This window comes from Pelophylax lessonae (assembly GCF_965119305.1).
Source record: "Pelophylax lessonae genome assembly, chromosome: 4".
Taxonomy (NCBI): domain Eukaryota; kingdom Metazoa; phylum Chordata; class Amphibia; order Anura; family Ranidae; genus Pelophylax; species Pelophylax lessonae.
Genome location: NC_138771.1, coordinates 144,000,977 through 144,025,149, shown reverse-complemented (window position 1 = coordinate 144,025,149; position 24,173 = coordinate 144,000,977). Strand labels below are relative to the sequence as shown.

Genomic DNA, 24,173 nt, shown 5'->3' with positions numbered 1-24,173 from the left:
CCTACCAGTGCCGCCTATCAGTGCCTACCAGTGCCGCCTATCAGTGCCCATCAGTGCCGCCTATCAGTGCCCATCAATGCCGCCTATCAGTGCCCAGCAGTGCTGCCTATCAGTGCCCACCGATGCTGCATATCAGTAGTGCCCATCAGTGCCACCCCATCAGTGCCTCCTCATCAGTGCAGTCTCATCAGTGCTCATCAGTGCAGGAAAAAACATATTTTTCTCTTAAGTCCTCTGACAGTCGCCGCCCACTCATTCAGTCTTCACCAATGGGTATTGACCTCTTATCCATAGGAGCAAGCTAGGCATAAGACTTGTTAAAAACAAAGTAATTTACATAGACACACCTATGGGGGCTGTCCCACTGGTCCAATACCCCCCTGCTATCAGCCATCCCAACTCAGTTTGTCTTCTGCCTAGTTAGGAGTAAGATGGGCTTCCCTGTGCTGGGGCTACATGTCTCAGCCTTTCTTCTGTTTTATGATTTTATTTTCTGCAAATGTGTTTTCTTTGCACTACTAGCTGTTTATTTGTCAGCATTTAGTTAGTCGGATCTTCGGATGACGACGGAGTTGCGGAGCTGGGAGTCGCACTGGTCGTCCTGGTCCTCCAGGACAGAGGGTCTTATGGAATCCCAGCTTGCCATCGAGCGCTTAGCAGGCTATGCTTACGCCCTGGCCTCGCAAACAACCTGTCCCTGTCCTCCAGGGATGAAAGCCGCGAGGTGGCCACCTTGCTTGGACGTCTCAACCGCGGTTCCGTGCGTTGCTAGAGTCCTGAGTTTTTGGCTGACGGCACCCCCACCACCTGGGGTGGGAGGCTTCCCTTCGATGAGAGGCGCCCACGCCATCGGGTACGGTAAGTACATTCTGTGTGGGGCCTCTGTCTGGGGATGGCAGTCTGATGTGTCTGTGGTATCCCCTGATGTCTGTGCTTTTGGGGGTCCCTTACTCCCGGTCCCTGCGGGGGCTCTACCGCGTTGGGACGCTATGTGGGGGGTTGTGGGGGTCCCTCCCCTGAGTGCCACTATTTTGTGTGTGCTGGGGTGCAGACATGTGCGGCGGCCGCTGCGGGGGTAAAAACCGCGGATCCGCCATTTTAGGTGTGGGCAGCTGCTTGGCTTCACTGTAGGCACTTCTGCAGCAATGTATGTAGTGTATTTTGGCTCCTTCCGGCGCCATCTTGTGTGTGGCACTGTGTTTCTTCTGTGCACATGTCGGCGGCCATTTTCCCGGAGCCTCCCATTGCTTTCTATAGGCAACCATTTTCCCTTAGCCAAAAATCCTAGTTCAGCCTCATGCGGTGACATCACTTCCTTTCTCATGCAGAGGAGATCGTGAGGAGCGTGGTAACACTTGTGGGGTCTGTCTTTGCTGTTTTTTGTGGGGAATACCTCTGGCTGTCAGCTTTATTCCTGCTTGCGGGGTCTATTAGCATAATCCTTCATAGCGGTGAACTGCGGTGGGCCAGTACCTTGAAAAAAAAAAAAAAGTTTTTTTCTTATGGAGTCCCAGGACAGCAAATTCCCCCAGCTTTGGTGGATGATTCAGGTTCCTCTGGATCTTCTGCTCTAACTGCTGCACTTGCGACTTTAGCGTCCAAAGTGGATCTCTTGATGGCTGAACGGGATACTAGAAAAAGGCCTAGGCTTTCTCATTCTTCTGATTCCGATTCTGACATGGTTGCCGTAGATAGTGTGCCCCTTGAAGGGTCTCGTTCTTCCCAATCTGAAGGGGAGGCGGAGGATGAGGAGGGGAATGATTTCCCCCCATGGGACAGCCGAAGAACGCGCAGCTATGGCCGCACTGATTACTGCTGTAAAAGATACACTACATTTAGAGGATGAGCCCAATCCTCCGGGCAAGCGGTCCTCTTTTGGTACCCGCAGATCCGAAAGGCGGCGCAAGTATTTCCTTGCCCCGCTGAATTTCACGAAACTGTGAATGAACAATGGCGCAATTTGAAGCGCAATTTTGTGGTGCCAAAACGGTTTCAATTCCGTTACCCCTTTGCGTCTCCTACTATTTTCGCTGGTCTGTGGCCCCTAAAGTGGATCATACTGTGTCCAGATTGAACAGAGCCACTCTGGTACCCACCGAGGATTCTCCGGTGTTTAGGGACCCTACGGATAGGAGGCTGAAATCCCTTGCCCGCCATGCCTATATGGTGGCGGGTTCCATGCTGAAACCTATTTTTGCCTCCGTCATGGTGTCTCAATCGGTGGCAGATTGGACCAGGGTGCTTAAGCGCACCCTCGTGGCTGATTCTGCCCCCCCTACTACCTTGGAGATGGGGGACCAGATTCATCAAGCGGTTATGTATCTGTGTGACGTGGCCTGGGATGAGGCCCCATTAGCAGCACGCCTGTCTGGTGTCGCAGTACTTAACCGTCGCTTGATTTGGTTAAAGAGCTGGTCGGCTGACCAGACTTCCAGGAAGACGGTGTCTGACATCCCTTATGCGGGATTCATCTTTTTGGGGAATCCCTGGACAAATTGGTTAAAGGAGTCACTGGGGGCAAGAGCACTCTGCTGCCCCAGAATACTAGGGGTAAGTTCTTCCGCAGTAAGCGGGACCCTTCCTTTAAACCAAATCAGGGGTCCTTTTGTGCCTTCAAGGCACAGGACAAGGGGAAACCCTTCAAGGGCCAGGGTGGCCAGAGAAAGCCCTGGGCGGGCAAGCCAAGAGCCGTCCAGGCTGGTGCGGCGGCCCAGTCCGTCACTGCCTGAAGGGGCGCCCTCACCCGTTCCAGGGGTGGGGGGACGTCTGCGTTTCTCATTCGTCTCATTTGATCAGGTTACAAGATCGAATTCCTTTCGCGACCGGCGGACAGATTCTTTCCCTCAAATCTTCATTTGACCCCAGATTGGTTGCAAGATCTTCATCGGCAGTGCAGGATCTCCTCGCCCAGGGGGGTTATCGTCCCGGTGTCACATCGGGACAGATTTCGGGGGTTTTACTCGAATCTGTTCACTGTGCCCAGAAAGGAGGGCAAGGTGTGTCCGATTCTGGACTTGAAAGCTCTCAACCGCTTCGTGCGTGTTCAGAAGTTCCGCATGGAATCACTCCGCTCGGTGGTGGCCTCCTTGTGTCCGGGAGATTTTCTGGCTTCTTTCGACCTAAAGGATGGGTATTTACACATGCCCATATTCGAGGGTCATCAGAGGTACCTCAGCTTCGCTATCGCGGAGGAACACTATCAGTTTGTGGCGTTACCTATCGGTCTCGCTTCAGCTCCAAGGGTGTTTACCAAAGTGCTGGCTCCTGTTCTGGGCCTGTTACGGGCACAGGGCATTGCGATTTTGGGATATCTGGACGATCTCCTGTTAAGGTCGAGTGCCAGTCAGAGCCTGCTGCGCGATCTGTCCACTACGGTTCAGACGCTCCAGGAGTTCGGATGGGCCATCAACGTTTGGAAGTCGACTTTGTCTCCTTCGGTTTGTCTCCCATATTTGGGGATGGTCCTGGACTCCGCCCAAGCGAAGGTGTTTCTGCCGGAGGACAAGCTCCGGACCCTGCAGGACGAGGTCAGGTCCCTCAGGGACAACGAGTCCTCGTCGCTCAGGACCTGTATGCAGTCCCTGGGGTTGATGGTGTCGGCCTTAGAGGCGATACCGTTTGCACCATTTGCACAGTTTCACACGCGGTCTCTCCAGACGGAGATACTGGCCAGGTGGGTCAGGCTCCCTCAGTCCTTGGACCTGAGGGTGTCTCTGAGTCGCCAAACCAGAGTGGATCTTCTGTGGTGGCTCCAGTCCCCGGCCGTGGTGGAGGGGAAATCCTTCCGGCCGTTGCTGTGGATGGTGATTACCACGGATGCCAGCCTGTCGGGCTGGGGTGGCGTTCTGGGCAACCTGTCTGCCCAGGGCACTTGGTCGGTGGAGGAATCCTCCCTACCGATAAACATCTTGGAATTGAGAGCGATTAGGCTGTGCCTGCTCTTTTGGTCGGATCGTCTTCAGAGCCACCCTGTACGGGTGCAGACGGACAATGCCACTGCGGTGGCTTACATCAATCACCAAGGGGGCACCAGGAGTGCCCGGATGGCCCAGGAGGTGACAAGTATTTTGTCTTGGGCCGAGACTCACGTCCCGGCGATTTCTGACAGGCCGATTATCTGAGCCGCCAGACCCTGGACCAGGGGGAATGGTCCCTGCACCCGGAGGTGTTTCAAATGCTGTGTGCGAAATGGGGATCCCCGGATGTGGATCTGTTCGCGTCCCGGCTAAACAACATGGCGGGAAGGTTCGTGGCAAGAACGCACGATCCTCTGGCAGACGCCTCAGATGCACTGGTGGTGCCTTGGCACCAGTATCGTCTGATATATGCCTTCCCCCCGATTCAGTTATTGTCCAGGTTCCTTACAGGTTGGTCTCGGAAACGAAGTTGGTGATTCTGGTGGCCCCGGACTGGCCGCGCCGGTCCTGGTACGTGGACATTTATTCAACTGGCCGTCGTGCCTCCATGGCGGCTACCGTTACGGGACGATCTACTGTCTCAGGGACCGATCTTCCATCCTGCTTTACAGTCGCTGGCTTTAACGGAATGGCTGTTGAAAGCCAGGTCCTGAGAGACAGGGGTCTCTCATCTGAGGTCATTCCAACTTTGCTCAAGGCTAGGAAAGCCTCGTCCGGTAAGATCTATTACCGTACTTGGAAGGCTTATTTTGCCTGGTGTGAATCCAGAGGCTTCCCTCCTCGCTCCTACTCAGTGGCGAGGGTGTTGGCCTTCCTACAAACTGGTGTGGATCAGCGCCTGGCGTTGACCATGATTAAGGGCCAGCTGTCTGCACTGGCAGTCCTTTTTCAGCGCCCCTTGGCGTCTCACTCTTTGATTCGCACCTTTTATTCAAGTTGTGCGTCACTTGGCCCCTCCTCGGAGGGCGCCTCTACCTCCTTGGGGCTTGAACTTGGTTCTGTCCATTTTGAAACGTCCTCTCTTTGAAAACATCAGGGAAATTTCTTTGCCTCTGCTGTCAAAAAAGGTTGCTTTTCTAGTGGCGATCACTTCTGCACGCAGAGTGTCGGAATTGCAACCAGTCCTTCCTTCCAAAGGTGGTTTTCTGATTTTCACCTTAATGAGGACGTTGTTTTGCCTTCGCTTTGTGTGAATCCTAAACATCCTAAGGAGTTTGCCTTACATTCCTTGGATGTTGTCAGGACGATTAGGGTTTACCTGTCGTCCACTGAATCCTTTTGGAAGGGTATGGCTGCGTCTGCGGCGACCATTTCAAAATGGATCAGACAGACGATTGTACAGGCCTATTCTATTAAGGAAAGGGTACCACCCTTCCCTGTCAAGGTGCACTCTACCAGAGCGGTGAGTGCCTCCTGGGCCTTCCGGCATCAGGCTTCGGCGGTGGTCCAGGTGTGCAAGGCTGCAACTTGGTCGTCAGTGCACACCTTTTCAAAGTTCTACAAACTTGATGTTCTGGCATCGGCAGATGCCTCCTTTGGCAGCAAAGTTCTGTGTGCGGCAGTGCCTTAAGGGGGCCCTGGTTTTGGCAGGTCCCTGGCTGTTGGGGTTGTTTTCCCCCTTGTTTATTTGCTTTCCTGGGTTGTTGCTCCAGTTGAGCTTTTCTGTTGCCCAGAGGATACCTTTCTGTTCACGTAAGGTTCCTTTCTCTGACGATGGTGCTGCGTTGCCTTTTGTGATGCTTACGTTTCCCACCCCTCATGTCTACACTGCTTTGGGACATCTCATTGGTGAAGACTGAATGAGTGGGCGGCGACTGTCAGAGGACGTAAGAGAAAACTGAATTTTTGTAAAATCTTACTGTAAAATTCCTTTCTCGGAGTCCTCTGACAGTCGCCGCCCCTGCCCCTCTATTTGGGTTCTTTGGACTTTAACTGCTTGCTACCAAACTGAGTTGGGATGGCTGATAGCAGGGGGGTATTGGACCAGTGGGACAGCCCCCATAGGTGTGTCTATGTAAATTACTTTGTTTTTAACAAGTCTTATGCCTAGCTTGCTCCTATGGATAAGAGGTCAATACCCATTGGTGAAGACTGAATGAGTGGGCGGAGACTGTCCAAGGACTCAGAGAAAGGAATTTTACGGTAAGATTTTACAAAAATTTCCGTTATTTCCAAAACTGTATAACATAAACAAAAAAACGTTTTTTTTTTTGTTTTTTTTCAAACTTTTCGATCTTTTTTTTATTTGTTTAGCAAAAAAGAAAAAAACTTGCGGTGATCAAATACCACCAAAAGAAAGCTCTATTTGTGGGGGGAAAATTACATAAATTTGGTGTAGGTAGTGTTGCATGACCGCACAATTGTCATTCAAAATTCAACAGCACTAAAAGCTGAAAATTGGCCTGGGCAGGAAGGGGGTGAAATTGCCCTGTATTGAAGTGGTTAATTAATGTTTGGCATGAAAATCCCACTCAAGAACAGCTCCCAGTGCCAATAAACAATACACCGTATTTAGGTGGTTGGGAAATCAAATGTTAAAGGCGAAGTATAGCCAAAGATTTTTTGAATATACTGCTCACATGGATCACAGGAGTGCAGTTTATGTTGCACTTCTGCGACCCATTTTCAGCTGACAGCGGGCTGATGCACACTGTTGGCTGACGTCATTCAGCCGGTCTAGGCTTGGGAAAGATCCAGATTTTACAGTGGGATCCACCCAGATGCCTAGACCAGCAGCTGACTCAGCCTCTCAGCATGCTGCTGATAGCTTGAGCCAGCTTCTCCCACCCCCTCCATAGCCCAGAGCTCCAGTGAGTGCTGGAAGGGGGCAGAGCAGAGAGCCGGTGACTAACAGTCACCGCACTCTGCTCAGACCGGAGGGGGAGATTTGAGCGATCAGTAGTGTTTGATCACTTCGTTCTTGGGGTAGAGCTAGCGGGGGACAGCTGCAGCTGGGATCAGTGCTGCAGCCAGCTAGGTGAGTATGTTTTTTTTATTTTTCTGCATTCCCGAACTTCTCTTTTAAAATTTGTTACCCTTTTCTATTTCGCTTATTTTGAGCATTTAATGCACCATCAGTTTCTGTAATGATTAATAAATGGAGAATTTTCTTTATACCCGCTATTACAGGTAACAAAAAAAAAATATGCTAACGTTTTTTCATTTTTTTTTTTTTTCTATTTAGTTTAGGTAGTGATATGGGTTTTTACAAGCAGCCACACAATGAAAAATTACCTATTTGTGTTTTTGTTTTTTCCACATCCCTGAATACAGTCTGCTGGTTTCAGATTGGCTCCAAAACCATCAGTTTTCAGCATCAGCGCTGCTAGTTTTTGGCCTGAGTCACCCAATTCAAAAAACAAATGTAAAACTGTGTCTCAAAATAACTGTGACCTCTAGACTAACTTGTAAAATGATTACAGTCTGAACCCTAAAACTGGCATTACTTAGAGGTGTTTCTCCCAGTGCTATAACAGTAATCCCTGAAATGCCACTCCTTTTTTTTGTTTAAAAAATTCCTTTCTTTCTGCCTAGATATCAGGAACTTAAGCAACAGAGTACTGAGCATGAACATGTCAGGTCAGTCCTGGAGCAACAGCTGAGGGAAGAACGCCAAAGAGCAGAGGACAGGATACAGGAATTGGAAGAAAATATAAACAGGTGAGTAAGACAGCTGGCCTAGACCATCTAAGGGGAATGGTGCTCAGAACAAGTAAGATCGTGGTGGTCTAAAGTAGTCTTGATTAAGGGGTGTTAAGTACAAAGTGTACCCTGCTTTATTAATCTAAATCTCTCAATTGGTTTTAGGTACTGTGCTATGTAGCTTTATGATGATTGTTTGATGGCTTTTATTATATATATTTATTTACCAGACACTTTATTAGGTACACCTTGCTAGTACCAGGTTGGACCCCCTTTTGCCTTCAGAACTGCCCTAATTCTTAGTGGCAAAAAAATTGGAAACATTTCTCAGAGATTTTGGTCCAAATTGACATGAAAGCATCATGCTGTTGCTGCAGATTTGTCGGCTGCACATCCATGATGTGAATGTCCTGTCCACCACATCCCAAAGGTGCTCTATTGGATTGAGATCTAATGACTTTGGAGGCCATTGGAGTACAGTGACCTCATTGTCATGTTCAAGAAACCAGTTTGAGATGATTTGAACTATGTGAAATGCTGCAATATCTTGCTGGAAGGAGCCATCAGAAGATGGGTACACTGTAGTCATGAAGCGATGAAGATGGTCAGTAACAATGCTCAGGTAGGTCGTGGCATTTAAACAATGCTCAATTGGTACTAAGGGGCCCAAAGTGTGGCAAGTAAAAATATCCCCCATACCATTTCACCACCACCAGCCTCAACAGTTGATACAAGGCAGGATGGATCCATGTTCTCATGTTGTTTACGCCAAATTCTTACCCTACCATCTGAATGTCGCAGCTGAAATCGTGACGCATCAGACCAGGCAGTTTTTCCAATCTTCCACAGTCCGATTTTGGTGAGCCTGTGCGAATTGTTGCCTCAGTTTCCTGTTCTTAGGCTACAGCAGCAGAAGACCACACTGGTTGCCACTTTTGTAAGCGATCTGCTTCAAGGTTCGATGTGTTGTGTGTTCAGAGATGGTATTCTGCATATTTGGTTGTAATGAGTGGTTATTTGAATTACTATTGCCTTTCTATCATCTCCAACCAGTCTGCCCATTCTCCTCTGACATTAACAAGGCATTTTCCTCCACACAACTGTTGCTCGCTGGATATTTTCTCTTTTTTGGACCATTCTCTGTAAACCCTAGAGATGGTTGTATGTGAAAATCCCAGTAGATCAGCAGTTTTTGAAATACTTAGACCAGCCCATCTGGCACCAACAACCATGCCACGTTCAAAGCCACTTAAAACCCTTTTTCTCTTACGTCCTCCGACAGTCGCCGCCTCTCCATATTCGTCACTATGGGGTTATTGACCTTTGCTCCGTAGGAGTAGCTAGGCAACAGAATATTTCAATATTAAAGCTTTTAGCATATCCCACCCCCAGGGGGTGGTCCCCTCAGTCAATACCCTCCTGCTTCCTGTATCCATACCTCAGTTTCATTGTCTAGCTTTCAGGAGTTAGCTGGCTGTTTCTGTGCTGGGGCATTTTGTCTCAGCCTTTATCTTCTTTTTGATTTTATTTGAGTTTTTTTCTCTCTCTTTACTTAGCTGTTACTTTTGTCAGCATTAGTTAGTTCTTCTGATGAAGAGGATCGTGCGGGCTGGGTCTCGGGCTGGCCCGCCTGGTCGCAGGTTGTGGGCCAGTGGCTTCCCAGCCTGCCATCGAGCGTTCAGTCAGGTATTTTTCCAGGCATATGTGAATGACCCATCCCTGTTCGCTGCAGGGATGCTGTGGTGAGGTGGCTACCTCACTGGACGCCATGCGGTTTCGCACCGCAGTTCTACTGCGTCCTGGCTGCGACTCTCCCTGTCCCATGTGCAGTGGCTTGATCGCTTGTGCGGGTTCCCCACGCCATTCAGAAGGTAAGTGTACTCTGTGTGGGGACCTGTCTGTTTAGTGGGTGTCAGTCTGGGACTGTGTAACCCTGCATGTCTGTTCACACTATTGGGCTCCCTGTCTGGATGCTGCTGTGGGCTGCAAGGAGGGGGGCTGTTATACACTGTTCTGTGTTACAAACTGTGTGATTCTCTGTGTGACATGCTGTATGTTGTAGGGCATGATGTGGTACATGTTTTGTGCAACATGTGGCGGCCGCTGCTGCGGTCCGCCATTTTATTAATAGCTGCAGGCATATGAGGGTTTTTTCTGTATGCTGGGAGCGGCGTTTTTTGGCGCCAAGCGCCGCCATTTTGTAGGGGCGGCTTCTATTGCATCACTTCCTTTTCCCTGGGCACACCGATCGATACAGCAGCAGCAGTGATCTCTCCAGGTTTTTACTCTCTTTATTCCTGTATTCCTTGCCTGAGTTTGTAATTTTCCCTGTGGGGGTCGGCTTGTGCTGGTGTGTGTGAGCGGTGGGCTGCGCTCGCCGCGCTTTTAAAGGGGCAGTTACCCTTTTTTTCTCCTGCACACTTCTGGGGGCATGGATTCTCAGGAAAGCAAATTTCCTCCCACTTTGCTGGGAGGCCAAGGGGCTGCTGCTGTTCCCCCTGAGGGGGGCGATTTGGCCACCATTGTGGCTAACCTGGCTGCTCAGGTACAGATGCTTGTGGCTGCTCAATCCACTAAACGGCCCAGAGTTTCAATCTCCTCTGATTCAGAGGGCGATGGTGATGGGGCTGCTATGGCTGGGGTCCCCTTATCGGGGTCCCGTTCGTCCCTGGACTTTGCAGGGTCGGAAGGGGAGGCAGAGGTTGAAGGGGTTGATGATTCTCCCCCTGGCTCATCTGAAGAGCTTGCAATCATGGATGAATTGGTTGCTTCTATCAAACAAACGCTGCATTTGCAGGATGAACCATGTCCTCCTGCCGTCCTGGCCTGTTATGGGACGCAGCGGAGACGCAAAACGTCGCAGGTTTTCCCTTGCACTGAGGATTTTCAGCGCGCAGTTAGTGAACAATGGCGCAATCTAAAAAAGCCTTTTGCTGTGCCCAGTAGGTTTAAGCTGCGTTATCCTTTCACGCCTGCCACTGACGAACGCTGGTGTGTACCACCTCCGGTGGATCACACGGTGGCGGTTTTGAATAAATCCACTGCGATTCCAGCAGAGGATACCCCGGTGTTCCGGGACCCTACGGACAGGAGGCTGGAATCTCTTGCCCGCCATACTTACTCGGTTACCGGTTCCATGCTAAAAGTTATTTTTGCTTCCCTTATGGCAGCTCAGGCTGTCGCGAATTGGACGCAGGTGCTCAGGCGCGTCCTGGTGACTGATTCTGCCCCGCCGACGACGTTGGCTATGGTGGATCAGATTCATCAGGATGTCATGTATTTGTGTGATGCGGAATTAGATGTAATTCCTTTGGCTGCACGTGTGCACAGCGTGGCGGTGTTGACACGCCGTTTGATTTGGCTGAAATGTTGGTCTGTGGACCAATCTTCTCGCAAAACTTTATCCAATTTGCCATATACGGGATCTCGCCTTTTTGGCGTCTCCCTGGATTCACTAATAAAGGGTGTTTCTGGGGGTAAGAGCACTCTTTTGCCCCAGACTCACAAGTCTAAGTTTGTTCGCGGTAAGAAGCATACCTCGTTTAGACCCTCTCAGGGGTCCTTTCGTGCCTTTCGGTCGCACTATAAGGGCAAGCCCTTCAAAGGACAAGGCTCCCAGAAAAAGCCGTGGGCAGGTAAGCAGAAGTCCGGCCAGTCCGGGTCCGCTGCCCATAACAATGCGGTCTGAAGGGACGCCCTCACCCGGTTCTGGGGTGGGGGGACGTTTGCTCGGTTTTCTTCAACCCTGGCTGGCCCGCGTTCGGGACAGGTGGGTTCAGGAGATCGTTCGGTCCGGGTACAAGATCGAGTTCCTATCTCGGCCGGCGAACAGGTTTTTTCCCTCAAACCTTCAGCTGTCTCCGGAGCGTTTGCGGGATCTGCACCTGGCGGTGCAGGACCTGCGGGCTCAGGGAGTGGTGGTTCCGGTGCCTCATCGGGACAGATTTCGGGGGTTTTATTCAAATCTGTTCACTGTGCCCAGAAAGGAGGGCAAGGTACGTCCAATTCTGGACTTAAAAGCTCTGAACCGCTTTGTGCGGGTTCGCAAGTTCCGCATGGAATCCCTGCGCTCGGTGGTGGCTGCTCTAGTTCCGGGAGAATTCATGGCCTCCATCGACTTGAAGGATGCGTACCTACACATCCCCATTTTCGAGGGTCACCAGAGGTACCTTCGATTCGCCATTGCGGAGGATCATTACCAATTCGTGGCGTTACCCTTCGGTCTCGCTTCGGCTCCGCGGGTTTTCACCAAGGTGCTTGCACCGGTTCTGGCCTTACTGAGAGCCCAGGGTATCTCAATCCTGGGGTATCTGGACGACATTCTGGTTCGGTCTGCAACCAGTCAGGGTCTGGCGAAGGACCTGTCCGTCACGATGCAGACTCTGCAGGAGTTTGGTTGGACGATAAACTTCCCAAAATCGACGCTGTGCCCGTCGGTTCGTCTTCCCTATCTGGGAATGATCCTGGACTCTGTTCAGGCGAATGTTTTCCTACCGGAAGACAAGCTCAAGACACTTCAGGATGAAGTCAGGTCCCTTCGGGACGCTCCGTGCTCATCCCTCCGGACGGGCATGAGGTGTTTAGATTTGATGGTCTTGGCCTTCGAGGCGATTCCCTTTGCCCAGTTTCACACGAGGGGTCTCCAGGCGAAGATCCTGTCCAGGTGGGACAGGCGACCACAATCTCTGGATCTTCGGATCTCGTTGAGGCCTCGCACCAGAAGGGATCTTCTGTGGTGGCTACAGTCCCCGGGGGTGTCGGGGGGCAATTCTTTTCGTCCGTTTTCATGGACGGTGATCACCACGGATGCCAGCCTGTCGGGCTGGGGTGGTGTTCTGGGCGTTCTGTCCTCCCAGGGTACTTGGTCGGAGGGGGAGTCCTCCCTTCCGATCAACATTCTGGAATTGCGGGCGATAAATCTCTGCCTTCGACGTTGGATGGACAAGCTTCAGGGCCGTCCGGTTCGGGTGCAGACGGACAATGCCACAGCGGTGGCCTACATCAACCACCAAGGGGGCACCAGGAGTGCCCGAGCGGCTCGGGAAGTAGCCGACTTTCTGTCTTGGGCCGAGACGCACGTCCCGGCGATAACGGCAGTTCACATTCCGGGGGTGGAGAACTGGCAGGCGGATTATCTGAGCCGCCAGACTCTGGACCAGGGGGAATGGTCGCTCCACCCGGATGTCTTCCAGATGTTGTGCGCGAAGTGGGATCTTCCGGATGTGGACCTGTTCGCGTCTCGTCTGAACAACAAGGTGGGAAGGTTCGTGGCAAGGACGCGCGATCCTCGGGCAGACGCGTCAGACGCGTTAGTGGCTCCGTGGCATCAGTATCGACTGATGTATGCATTCCCACCAATTCAGTTGCTATCCCGGTTCCTTCGCAGGCTGTCCTCGGAACCAAAAACGGTGATTCTGGTGGCGCCGGACTGGCCCCTCCGGTCTTGGTACGCAGACCTCGTGAATCTGGCAGGCGACGCTCCGTGGCGTCTGCCTCTTCGAGAAGACCTTCTGTCTCAAGGACCGATATTCCATCCTGCTTTACAGTCGCTGGCTTTGACGGCCTGGCTGTTGAAACCGAGGTCCTGAAGAATAGTGGTCTCTCCCCGGAGGTCATTCATACTTTGATCAATGCTAGAAAGGCCTCTTCGGGGGAAGATATACTACCGTACTTGGAAGGCCTATTTTGCCTGGTGTGAGTCCAGGGGGTTTTCCCCTCACTCATACTCGGTGTCTAGGGTGTTGTCTTTCCTTCAAGCGGGTGTGGACCAGCGTTTGGCGTTGGCCACGATTAAGGGTCAGATTTCTGCGATGGCCGTTCTTTTTCAAGCCCTGTGGCGTCTAATTCTCTGGTTGGCACTTTTGTTCAAGGGGTGCGACACCTGGTCCCTCCTCGGAGGGGACCTTTGCCTCCGTGGGACTTGAACCTCGTTCTGTCCGTGTTACAACATGCTCCTTTTGAAAAGATCAGGGAGATCTCGTTGCCTCTGTTGTCCAAGAAGGTCGCCTTTTTGGTGGCGATCACTTCGGCTCGCAGAGTATCGGAGCTGGCAGCTTTGTCCTGCAGGTCTCCATATCTGGTGCTCCACTTGGTTAAGGTGGTCTTGGGACCTAATCCTTCTTTTCTTCCGAAAAGGATCTCGGAGTTTCACCTCAATGAGGACATTGTCTTGCCTTCACTTTGCGCAAAGCCTAAGCATCCGAAGGAGGTGGCCTTACATTCCTTGGATGTTGTTCGGGCGATCAGGGTTTACCTATCGGCGACTAAGTCTTTTCGCAAGACGGATTCCCTCTTTGTCCTTCCTGAGGGGCCTCGGAAGGGCTTGGCGGCGTCGGCTTCTACCGTCGCCAAATGGATCAGACAGACCATTGAACAGGCGTATGCTTTGAAGGGAAAAGTTCCCCCTATGCCTGTGAAGGCGCACTCTACGAGATCTCTGAGTACGTCTTGGGCCTGTCATCATCGGGCTTCTGTGGCCCAGGTGTGTAAGGCGGCGACTTGGTCGTCCGTTCACACCTTCTCAAAGTTCTACAAAGTGGATGTTCAGGCATCGGCAGATGCTTCCTTTGGCCGCAAGGTTCTTAGTGCGGCAGTACCTTAGGGTCCCTTGTTTTTTTGGGCCCTTGGCTGTTTGGGATGTTTTTTATCCCTAGGTTATTTGTTCTTCCTGGGTTGTTGCTCCTGTTGAGCAAAACTTTATTTTCATGTTGCCCAGTTGGTTTCCTTCCTTTGGTAAGGTTCCTTTCTCTGATGTGGGTCCTGCGTTGCCTTGGGCGCGGCTGCGTTTCCCACCCCTCATGTTTTTGCACTGCTTTGGGACGTCCCCATAGTGACGAATATGGAGAGGCGGCGACTGTCGGAGGACGTAAGAGAAAACTGAATTTTTGTAAAATCTTACCTGTAAAATTCCTTTCTCTGAGTCCTCCGACAGTCGCCGCCCCCGCCCCTCTTTTGGGGTTTGTTTATGTACTCTACTGCTATTCTACTGAAACTGAGGTATAGATACAGGAAGCAGGAGGGTATTGACTGAGGGGACCACCCCCTGGGGGTGGGATATGCTAAAAGCTTTAATATTGACATATTCTGTTGCCTAGCTACTCCTACCGAGCAAAGGTCAATAACCCCATAGTGACGAATATGGAGAGGCGGCGACTGTCGGAGGACTCAGAGAAAGGAATTTTACAGGTAAGATTTTACAAAAATTCAGTTTTTTCCCCATTCTGATGCTCGGTTTGAACTTCGGCAAGTCCTCTTCACCACGTCTAGATGCCTAAATGCATTGAGTTGCTGCCATGTGATTGGCTAATTAGCAATTTGTGTTAACAAGCAATTGAACAGGTGTACCTAAAAAAGTGGCCATTGAGTGTACAATATCTCACAAAAGTGAGTACACCCCTCACAGCCATTAATGTGTACACCGCTAGCAACAAAAGGGAGTACACCCCTAAGTGAAAATGTCCAAATTGGGTCCAAAGTGTCAATATTTTGTGTGACCAACATTATTTTCCAACACTGCCTTAACCCTCTTGGGCATGGAGTTCACCAGAGCTTCACAGGTTGCCACTGGAGTCCTCTTCCACTCCTCCATGACGACAGCACAGAGCTGGTGGATGTTGGAGCCTTTATCATGTTGGAATATTGCCCTGCGGACCAGTCTCCAAAGGGAGGGGGATCATGCTCTGCTTCAGTATGTCACAGTACATGTTGACATTTATGGTTCCCTCAATGAACTGTAGCTCCCCAGTGCCGGCAGCACTCATGCAGCACCAGATCAAGACACTCCCACCACCATGCTTGACTGTAGGCAAGACACACACTTGTCTTTGTACTCCACACCTGGTTGCCGCCACACACGCTTGACACCATCTGGACCAAATAAGTTTATCTCGGTCTCATCAGACTATAGGACATGGTTCCAGTTATCCGTGTCCTTAGTCTGGATGTCTTCAAAATACTGTTTGAGGGGCTTTATTGTGTATCATCTTTAGAAGATGCTTCTTTCTGGGACAACAGCCATGCATAACCATTTGATGCAGTATTCGGCGTATGGTCTGAGCACTGACAGGCTGACTCCCCACCCCTTCAATCTCTGCAGCAATGCTGGCAGCACTCATACATCTATTTCCCAATTACAACCTCTGGATATGACGCTGAGCACGTGCACTCAACTTCTTTGGTCGACCATGGTGAGGCCTGTTCTGAGTGGAACTTGTCCTGTCAAACCGCTGTATGGTCTTGGCCACCGTGCTGCAGCTTAGTTTAAGGGTCTTGCCAATCTTCTTATAGCCTAGGCCATCTTTATGTAGAGCAACATTTTTTTTTTTTTTCAGATCCTCAGAGTTCTTTGCCATGAGGTGCTATGTTGAACCTCCAGTGACCAGTATGGGAGAGTGAGAGCGATAACATCAAATTCAACACACCTGTTCCCCATTCACACACTGGGGAGGGAAAATTGGGCCCAATTTGGACATGTTCACTTAGAGGTGTACTCACTTTTGTGAGCTACTGTACATATATAATTTTTGTGTGTGTATATATCAATGTTTGTGTGTGTGTTTTTTTTTGCTGTCGTGGTTTGCAATGAGCTAAATGTAGTTAATTTAGGGGAATAACATGTTTTTGTTTTTCCTATGTAGATTGGGTTCTCAGGATTGGTCAGTCAATGAGGAACCTGCTGCACCACATGAGTTGTCATTGCTAGTGGAGCCACATGATGTACCAAATGTTAAGGTGAACAAGCCAAATTTACTTTTAAACAGCTTGCCCAGATAAGTTTTTTTTCTCCATCTGAAAATATTCCATTTGGCTGGCTGAATGGTTTAATTACTTTGTTGTTGACCTAGAACAGATATGTCAAACAATATAGCATTGTTAAAGGGAACCTGTGAGGATAGATACATGAGAAATGCCACATTTGCTTTTTTTCCCATAATTTTGCGTTCTCTGGGGCTTCATGCTAATCCAGACTTCCCTAACAAGTGAATCACTGACCTGAGCAATGTAGCCAGTCAAGACCAATTTCCAGTCCCTTATACTAGTTCAGGGGTTATTGACTTACTTGGTAGCAAAGCAAGAAACTAAGTAAGCAAAAATGGACATATTTTATACCTGCACAGATTTTCTTTAACCAGCTAAGGACCGGAAGGTTTTGCCCCCTTAATGACCAGGCCATTTTTTTTGCGATACGGCACTGCGTTCTTTCAACTAACAATTGCACGGACGTGCGATGCTGTACCCAAATAAAATTGATGCCCTTTTTTTCCCACAAATAGAGCTTTCTTTTTGTGGTATTTGATCACCTCTACAATTTTTTTTTTTTTTTGCGCTATAAACAAAGAGCGACAATTCTGAAAAAAAATACCTATATTTTTTACTTTCTGCTATAAAAAATACCTAATAAAAAAAAAAAAAATTTAAAAATGAAAACTATTTATCATTTTAGGCCAATATGTATTCTGTTACATATTTTTGTTAAAAAAATTCCAATAAATGTATATTGATTGGTTTGTGCAAAGGTTATCGCGTCTGCAAACTAGGGAAAGATTTGTCTTTTTTTTTTTTACTAGTAATGGCATCGATCAGCGATTTTTAGCGGGACTGCGACATTGTGGTGGACAGATCGGACACCTAACTGACACTTTTGGGGGGGGGACCAGTGACATTACTATAGTAATCAGTGCTACAAATATGCACTGTTACTGTACTAATGACACTGGCAAGGAAGGGGATAACACCAGGGTGCGATCAAAGGGTTAAATGTGTGCCTATGAGATGCTTTTTAACTGTGTGGGTGATGGGCTCACTGGATGAACACAGAGACCGGTGTTCCTAAATAGGAGGAACACAGGATCCCTGTGTTCATCAGACCACCATTCTCTCTCCATGGGGAGCGATCGCGGGTGCCTGGCGGACATCGTGGCCACTGGACCCTCTGATTGTCTCCCTCTCTAGGCAATCGGCGCGTGCGCACGCATACACTAACTGCTACATGAAGCGACGTACATATACGTCTTTTCGCATAACAGAGCCGACCTGCCGCAGTATAACTACAGCGGCTGTTCGGCAAGTGGTTAACCACTTAAGCCCTGGAGGATTTGGCTGCTCAAAGACCAGGCCCTATTTTGCGATTCAGCACTGCGCGACTTTTTTCCCACAAACAGAGCTTTCTTTTGGTGGTATTTGATCACCTGTGCGATTTTTTTTATTTTTTGCGCTATAAACAAAAAAAGAGCGACAATTTTGAAAAAATAACAATATTTTTCACATTTTTTATATGAAATTCCCCAAAAAAATTTAAAAATCTAAATTTCTCTGTCGCTCATTGACAGACGTAGTCCTCTTGATTAATATCAAATTGGGTTATACTGCCCTCTACAGGAGTAGGACTAGGCAGAAGGAAAACGTTCTGGCTCCACCTTAGGGGCAGTCCCAGAGGGTATATCCTCTTCCTGTCTGCTACAGGAAATCAGTTTTTTTCTGTCTAGTCATTTCGTAAGACGGATTCTCTAGATGGATCAGACAGACGGTGGTATAGGCTTATTCTATTTAAGGGTCGGGATCCCCCGTTCCCTGTTAAGGCGCACTCTACTCGGGTGCTTAGTGCTTTCTGGGCCTTCCGCCATCGGGCGTCAGTGGTTCAGGTTTTTAAGGCGACTACTTGGTCGTCGGTTCATACCTTTACAAAATTGTATAAGGTTGATGTGCTGGCATCGTTGGATGCCTCTTTTGGCCGCAAGGTTCCTGCAGGCCGCTGTTTGAGGAGACTGTTGGTCTACCTCAAGGGTTTGTTGGGTAGGTCTCATCTGTTTGCTCGATGAGTCCCTTGATACTTCTGGTTGGCTCCGGTTGGGCCTTCTGGATTTTGATTCTGTTCCCACCCCTCATTTGTGGCACTGCTTTGGGACTTCCCAATTTGATATTAATCAAGAGGACTATGTCTGTCAATGAGCGACAGAGAAAAATGGATTTTTGTAAGATCTTACCGTAAAATCCTTTTCTCTTAGCTCATTGCCAGACGTAGTACCCGCCCCTCTATCATTGAGTTGGGTTGGGTTAAATTCTCTGACACTTTGTGACAGAACTGATTTCCTGTAGCAGACAGGAAGAGGATATACCCTCTGGGACTGCCCCTAAGGTGGAGCCAGAACGTTTTCCTTCTGCCTAGTCCTACTCCTGTAGAGGGCAGTATAACCCAATTTGATATTAATCAAGAGGACTACGTCTGTCAATGAGCGACAGAGAAAAGGATTTTACAGTAAGATCTTACAAAAATCCATTTTTTTAACATTTTAGGCCAATTTGTTTTCTGCTACATACTTTTGGTAACAAAAAAAATAGCAATAAGCGTATTTTGATTGGTTTGCGCAAAAGTTATTGCGTTTTACTAACCAGGGGAAAGATTTATGTCATTTTTATTGTTTTTTTTTTTTTTAACTTGTAATGGCGGTGGTTTTTTTTTTTTTTTGCGGGACTGCGACATTGCGGCGGACAGATCGGACCCTTGACTGACATTTTTGACACTTTTGGGGGTACCAGTGACATTACTACAGTAATCGGTGCTATAAATATGCACTGTTACTGTAAAAATGACACTGGCAGGGAAGGGGTTAACTTTATTGGTGATCAACGGGTTAAATGTATCCCTAGGGGCGTGATTCTAACTGTCAAGGGGCGTGGCTTGTTAGATCATAACAGAGACATACGATCCTACAGAGCTCCTAGGATCGCATAGCCTCTGTCATGATCTAAGGGAGAATGACAGACGGCTGTGTTTACATCAGCCGTCTGCTTTTCTCCCTCTCCTGAGCGAGATCGCGAGTGGCCGGCAGACATCGGAGCCGCCGGTCACACGCGCGTTGATGCCCGTGAACGAGCGGGGGCGGGAGCACGCGCTTGCCCCATACAGGCTCCTGGGCGAGCGACGTAGTACTACATCGGTTTGCCCAGGAGCGGCTGACTGCCGCAGCAAATATACTGCAGGCGGTCGGCAAGTGGTTAAAGAAAAATTCCAGGTATGGACATTTTGACATGGTGACATTGACCCATATTGGACCAATGTAGCTTTACAATATACTAGGGGTCTGCAATCTTTTGAAACAAAGGGCCAGTTTACTGCCCTTCAAACTGCCCTGGCTTCAGTGGGAGTAAACAATATCCTAGGCTTGGTGGTAAGTGAGAGTAAAAAAATTACATCATTGGTGTCAGTGGAGGAATAGTGTCCCATCATTGGTGCCAGTGGGAGGAATAGTGTCCCATCATTGGTGTCAGTGGAAGGAATAGTGTCCCATCATTGGTGTCAGTGGAAGGAATAGTGTCCCATCATTGGTGTCAGTGGGAGGAATAGTGCCCCATCATTGGTGTCAGTGGGAGGAATAGTGCCCCATTATTGGTGTCAGTGGGAGGAATAGTGCCCCATCATTGGTGTCAGTGGGAGAATTAGTTCCCCATTTCTGGAGTCGGTGGGACAAATATTACCTTATTGTTGATGTCAGTAGCAGGACTAGTGCTCCATCTTTGTTGGAATAGTGCCTCATATCACTAAAAAAAAAAGACAAATTCCCCTATTGGTGGGACTTTGTAGGCACTCGATTATTGCATATACACAAATTAAGTTTTACAAATAATATTTATTGAAAAAATTGTTACAAAAGTTAAAAAATGGCAAGCTTTGTATAATACATCACATTAACAGACGGATAGTGACCACATGGCCCCAGGGTGTCAGTGATTACTCCTTCCTCAGGGGTGACCTTGGAAAGTGGTATATTCCACTGTAGTGATTTCAAACAATTAGCCTGCCCGCAAATGTTAAAAACAAGTAATCAGCGTGCTTCAACCGAACTCATCCCTGTGCTCATTTGCCGGGAACACAGGGAGCTGACGGTTCCATGTCTTTGTGGAGGCTGGACACATAGAAGGATTGCCATCTTTTTGGGTTTCAGCTGTCCCTACCCAGCCCATATAGAGGCTGGTCAGCACACAATACTGAAATTTTGCATCTGAGACTGTGTCTAAACTTCAGAACCCTCTCTACTATTTCCAAACGGCATTCCTGATGTTCGGTTGAAGCACGCTGATTACTTGTTTTTAACATTTGCAGGCAGGCTAATTGTTTGAAATCACTACAGTGGAATATACCACTTTCCAAGGGCACCCCTGAGGAAGGAGTAATCACTGACACTCCGAAACGCGTCGGATCATTACCCTGGGGCCATGTGGTCACTATCCGTCTGTTAATGTGATGTATTATACAAAGCTTGCCATTTTTTAACTTTTGTAACAATTTTTTCAATAAATATTATTTGTAAAACTTAATTTGTGTATATGCAATAATCGAGTGCCTACAAAGTCCCACCGATAGGGGAATTTGTCTTTTTGCTAATCATTTGGGATGTGGCACCTTTGGGAGCATTCAACATGAGCACACTTTGCTCATATCACTAAAAGAAATAGTCCCCCAAGGGCTGGATAAAGGCAAGCAAAGAGACACATCTGACCTGTAGGTTCCCCCTGGAAACTGAAAATAACTGTGTCTGTGGGTGGCAGCTGCAGGGGAGAGGAGTGAGTCCTGACAACGGTTTTGATATGGGAGCCTATGAGTGCTGTCACAGCTCATGGAATTCCCAGCTGTTGAGTGCTCCCTCCTCTCCCCTGCAGCAACTGCTTACTGACACAGAGGATCCCCTGACCAGACCAGAGATGACTAAAAAAAAAAGTAAAGGATGCTCCTCTTTTTTACACAGGTTAGGTAACTAGAGAGGGGAGAGGACATTTTAAGTATACTCAGTGTTAGGCTGGAATTCTATTTTAAAAACAAAGTAGACAACTAAGAGGTTATGTTAAATAAGATAAGTTCACCATTTCGTTGCAGGTGAAAAAATGTGCATTTACGTTACTTTTGTTGTAGGAGCCTGGAAAGCATTTCACCAGCGATCAGCAGATCACTGATGCCATGCAGGACTCCTGCAGACTGTGACAGTGTTAGTTGTCTGCCTGTAAATCGTACGGGCAGGCAGTTTTACACTGACAGGAATAATCAATGAACTACCACAGCACTCAACAGCGCCATAGTATTTCATTGAGAACTACAAGCAGATAGCTGCCAAGGCTGTTGGTACTTGTAGCTCATTGATTCACAGAGATCTGTAAATCAATGATGCAGCCATGTGGGTTGAGCCCTTCACAGCCACGCTTTCTTTGAATTGTGACAAGGAGTTCAGGAAGAAGATCCCCGGCTCACAGCCACAAGGAGGGGGGAGAGGGGTCTGATGCTGAACATGTTACATGTTACACCCTAAATATAGGTGTAACATGTTCAGAAAGGTGAATTTATCCTTTAAGACACTTATGCACTATGATGAGTTGGGAGATAGTGTCAGGCAGATGCAACTACAGATCACTGACATTTCTGTCTCAAATAAAAAAAAGGAAGCAAATGTGAATCTTTCATAAATATATAGAATTATATTATATTGCATAAGGCCAATCCTGATTCTTGGTGTAAATTCCTTTGTCTCAAATGATCCTAAAACCTTTCATTGTCTCACTATAAAAATTGTCTTTAGCTCCCGAACATACAGGTGCCCAGGAATCTTGTAATCATTGTGTGGCATTTTTCGTTTCAGGCAAGAAGCTCATCGCTGAAAAGACTACTGCGACTTGTGTTCTGCTCTCGCACCAAAACCCCTCTGCTGGCTTCATTGTATCTATTACTTATTCATGCACTACTATTCTTGTGCTTAACTGGGCATCTGTAAGAACATATGCTTTTGGATGACATTGGAGTTAAAGAGCACCATTCCTCTCTTCATGCTGAATATAGTTGGGAAATAGAGTTGACTGGCACCAAGAGATTACTATTCTTATCTTAGTTGTGTCTTCACAGAAAGTGTGGTACAGCATCATATCTTGTACTCAGGGCTACAGCACTATATATTCTGAAGAATGATGTCGGCAGCATCACTGGATGCAACACACAGCTTTCTATGACACCGCTTTCTAAAAATTCAGCATGCCTTGAAAAGATTTTCAACTCCTTTGACTGCTGGCAAGCATAGACATCTGGCCCAGTTCACCTTTGTTGCCTTTTCCACAACTCTTAAGGCCCGTACACACGATAAGAAAATCTGTAGGGAAATTTCGTCCGACGACCGATCTGCCGATTTTCGGATTGTTAGTATGGTGCTTTCAACAGCCGACTCCGACTTTTCGGCTGACAAAATCCTGATGTGCAGGCTATAAAATTTTTGTTGTCTGTAATACAACGTCCGATTTTCGTCTCATTAGTACAGATTTCGACGGAAAAAAATCTTAAGAGCAAGACTAGGCAAGCTCAGAGACGAAAGAACACATACAAAGCAATCCAACACATGACATCACTTCTGAAGTAGAATTCTGTCGTACGGGAAAATTCGTATGAAAAAAACCTCTTCACTTTCCACATCAGACTAGCATGCCACAAAAAACTGACGACAGATCTTTCGATAATCTGATCGTGTGTACGGGGCTTTAGGCTGGTTTAGTTCTCTCTATGATCTCGGAAATAATGTTTATTCTATAGAAATGTTATATCATCACTTTGATTGTGCTAATCTGGGAGGGAGAGGTTGTGTAAACCTGTAAATAATCTGTTCAATAAGAATGTTGCATATTTATATATTACCAGTTACTGTTTTCTCTTTCTAAAAGAGCCTATTGACTAAGAGGTTGTATTTATTATTGCTAATGCACGGTATTGTTTGTGTGCATTTGTAATATTTCATTCCTGTATGTTTTCCTATAAATGCTGTTGGGTTTTTTTTCTTGTTTTTTTGCATTTGTGTAATTTGCACAGAATGTTCTCATATCATCATGACTTTCTGCATCAGGAATCTACAGAAGCATATGGATGACAAAGCCCAGTAAATGTGTGATTGGCTATTATTACCTTTTAGGGAGCCTAAAACTGGCTCTGCCCTATACAATTGGATTGTAAAATCTCTGTATAAAAACATACTTTGTAATATGAGGACAAACCTAAGAAATGTCAATATGTATGAAATCAGGTAGGGCCTAGCACTGCATAGTTGTAGTGCAATTAGATTTGTATACTGTATATAGTCAGCTTTAGATCTATAGACGACAGGCCTAATTTTCAAATGGGGGGAACTAAAGAAATACTGTATGGGACAAAGCTCCAGATTTCTGTACCTAATGACTCTAGGAAATTATCCAAATAAAAACTCATAACAACTAAGACCTTCACTGACGAGAGTAAAGTGTCTCAAGCCTAACTCCATGTTTTATTGAACTTTAAATTGTTTGTTAGGACCAGCTTGTTTGGGAAAAAAACAATTTCCTTCACTAACAAACGCAGCAGCTGTCAGTGCTGTATGAACTTTATGTAGCCTCAGCATACAGCAATGTGTTTTGGCAGTAAGACGGGGAAATAGACAAAATCGAATGGGGCTGAGTGCTGCTCAGCCATTAATAGGAAGCTTTGTATTTTCTGAATGAATATAAGGCTTCCTCTCATTGACTGCGGACGGGTAAATGATGTCCACGTCAGGCAATCAGAGGAAGCTTTGTATTCAGTCATACTGTTCCACTGCCGGAACACAGTGCTGTATGCTAAAG

General features: G+C 47.8%; 1 protein-coding gene across 1 annotated transcript in view; it reads left to right on the top strand.

The window, feature by feature from the left end:
• Window positions 1-22,572, top strand: part of GOLGB1 (golgin B1) — an 88,679-nt gene extending 66,107 nt beyond the window's left edge. The window contains exons 14-16 of the mRNA XM_082255274.1: window positions 7,452-7,577; window positions 16,196-16,289; window positions 22,184-22,572. Of these exons, the coding sequence (XP_082111400.1) occupies window positions 7,452-7,577; window positions 16,196-16,289; window positions 22,184-22,315 (352 nt within the window). The 3' untranslated portion in view covers window positions 22,316-22,572. The remainder of the gene's footprint in view (window positions 1-7,451; window positions 7,578-16,195; window positions 16,290-22,183) is intronic.
• Window positions 22,573-24,173: the final 1,601 nt, after the last annotated feature.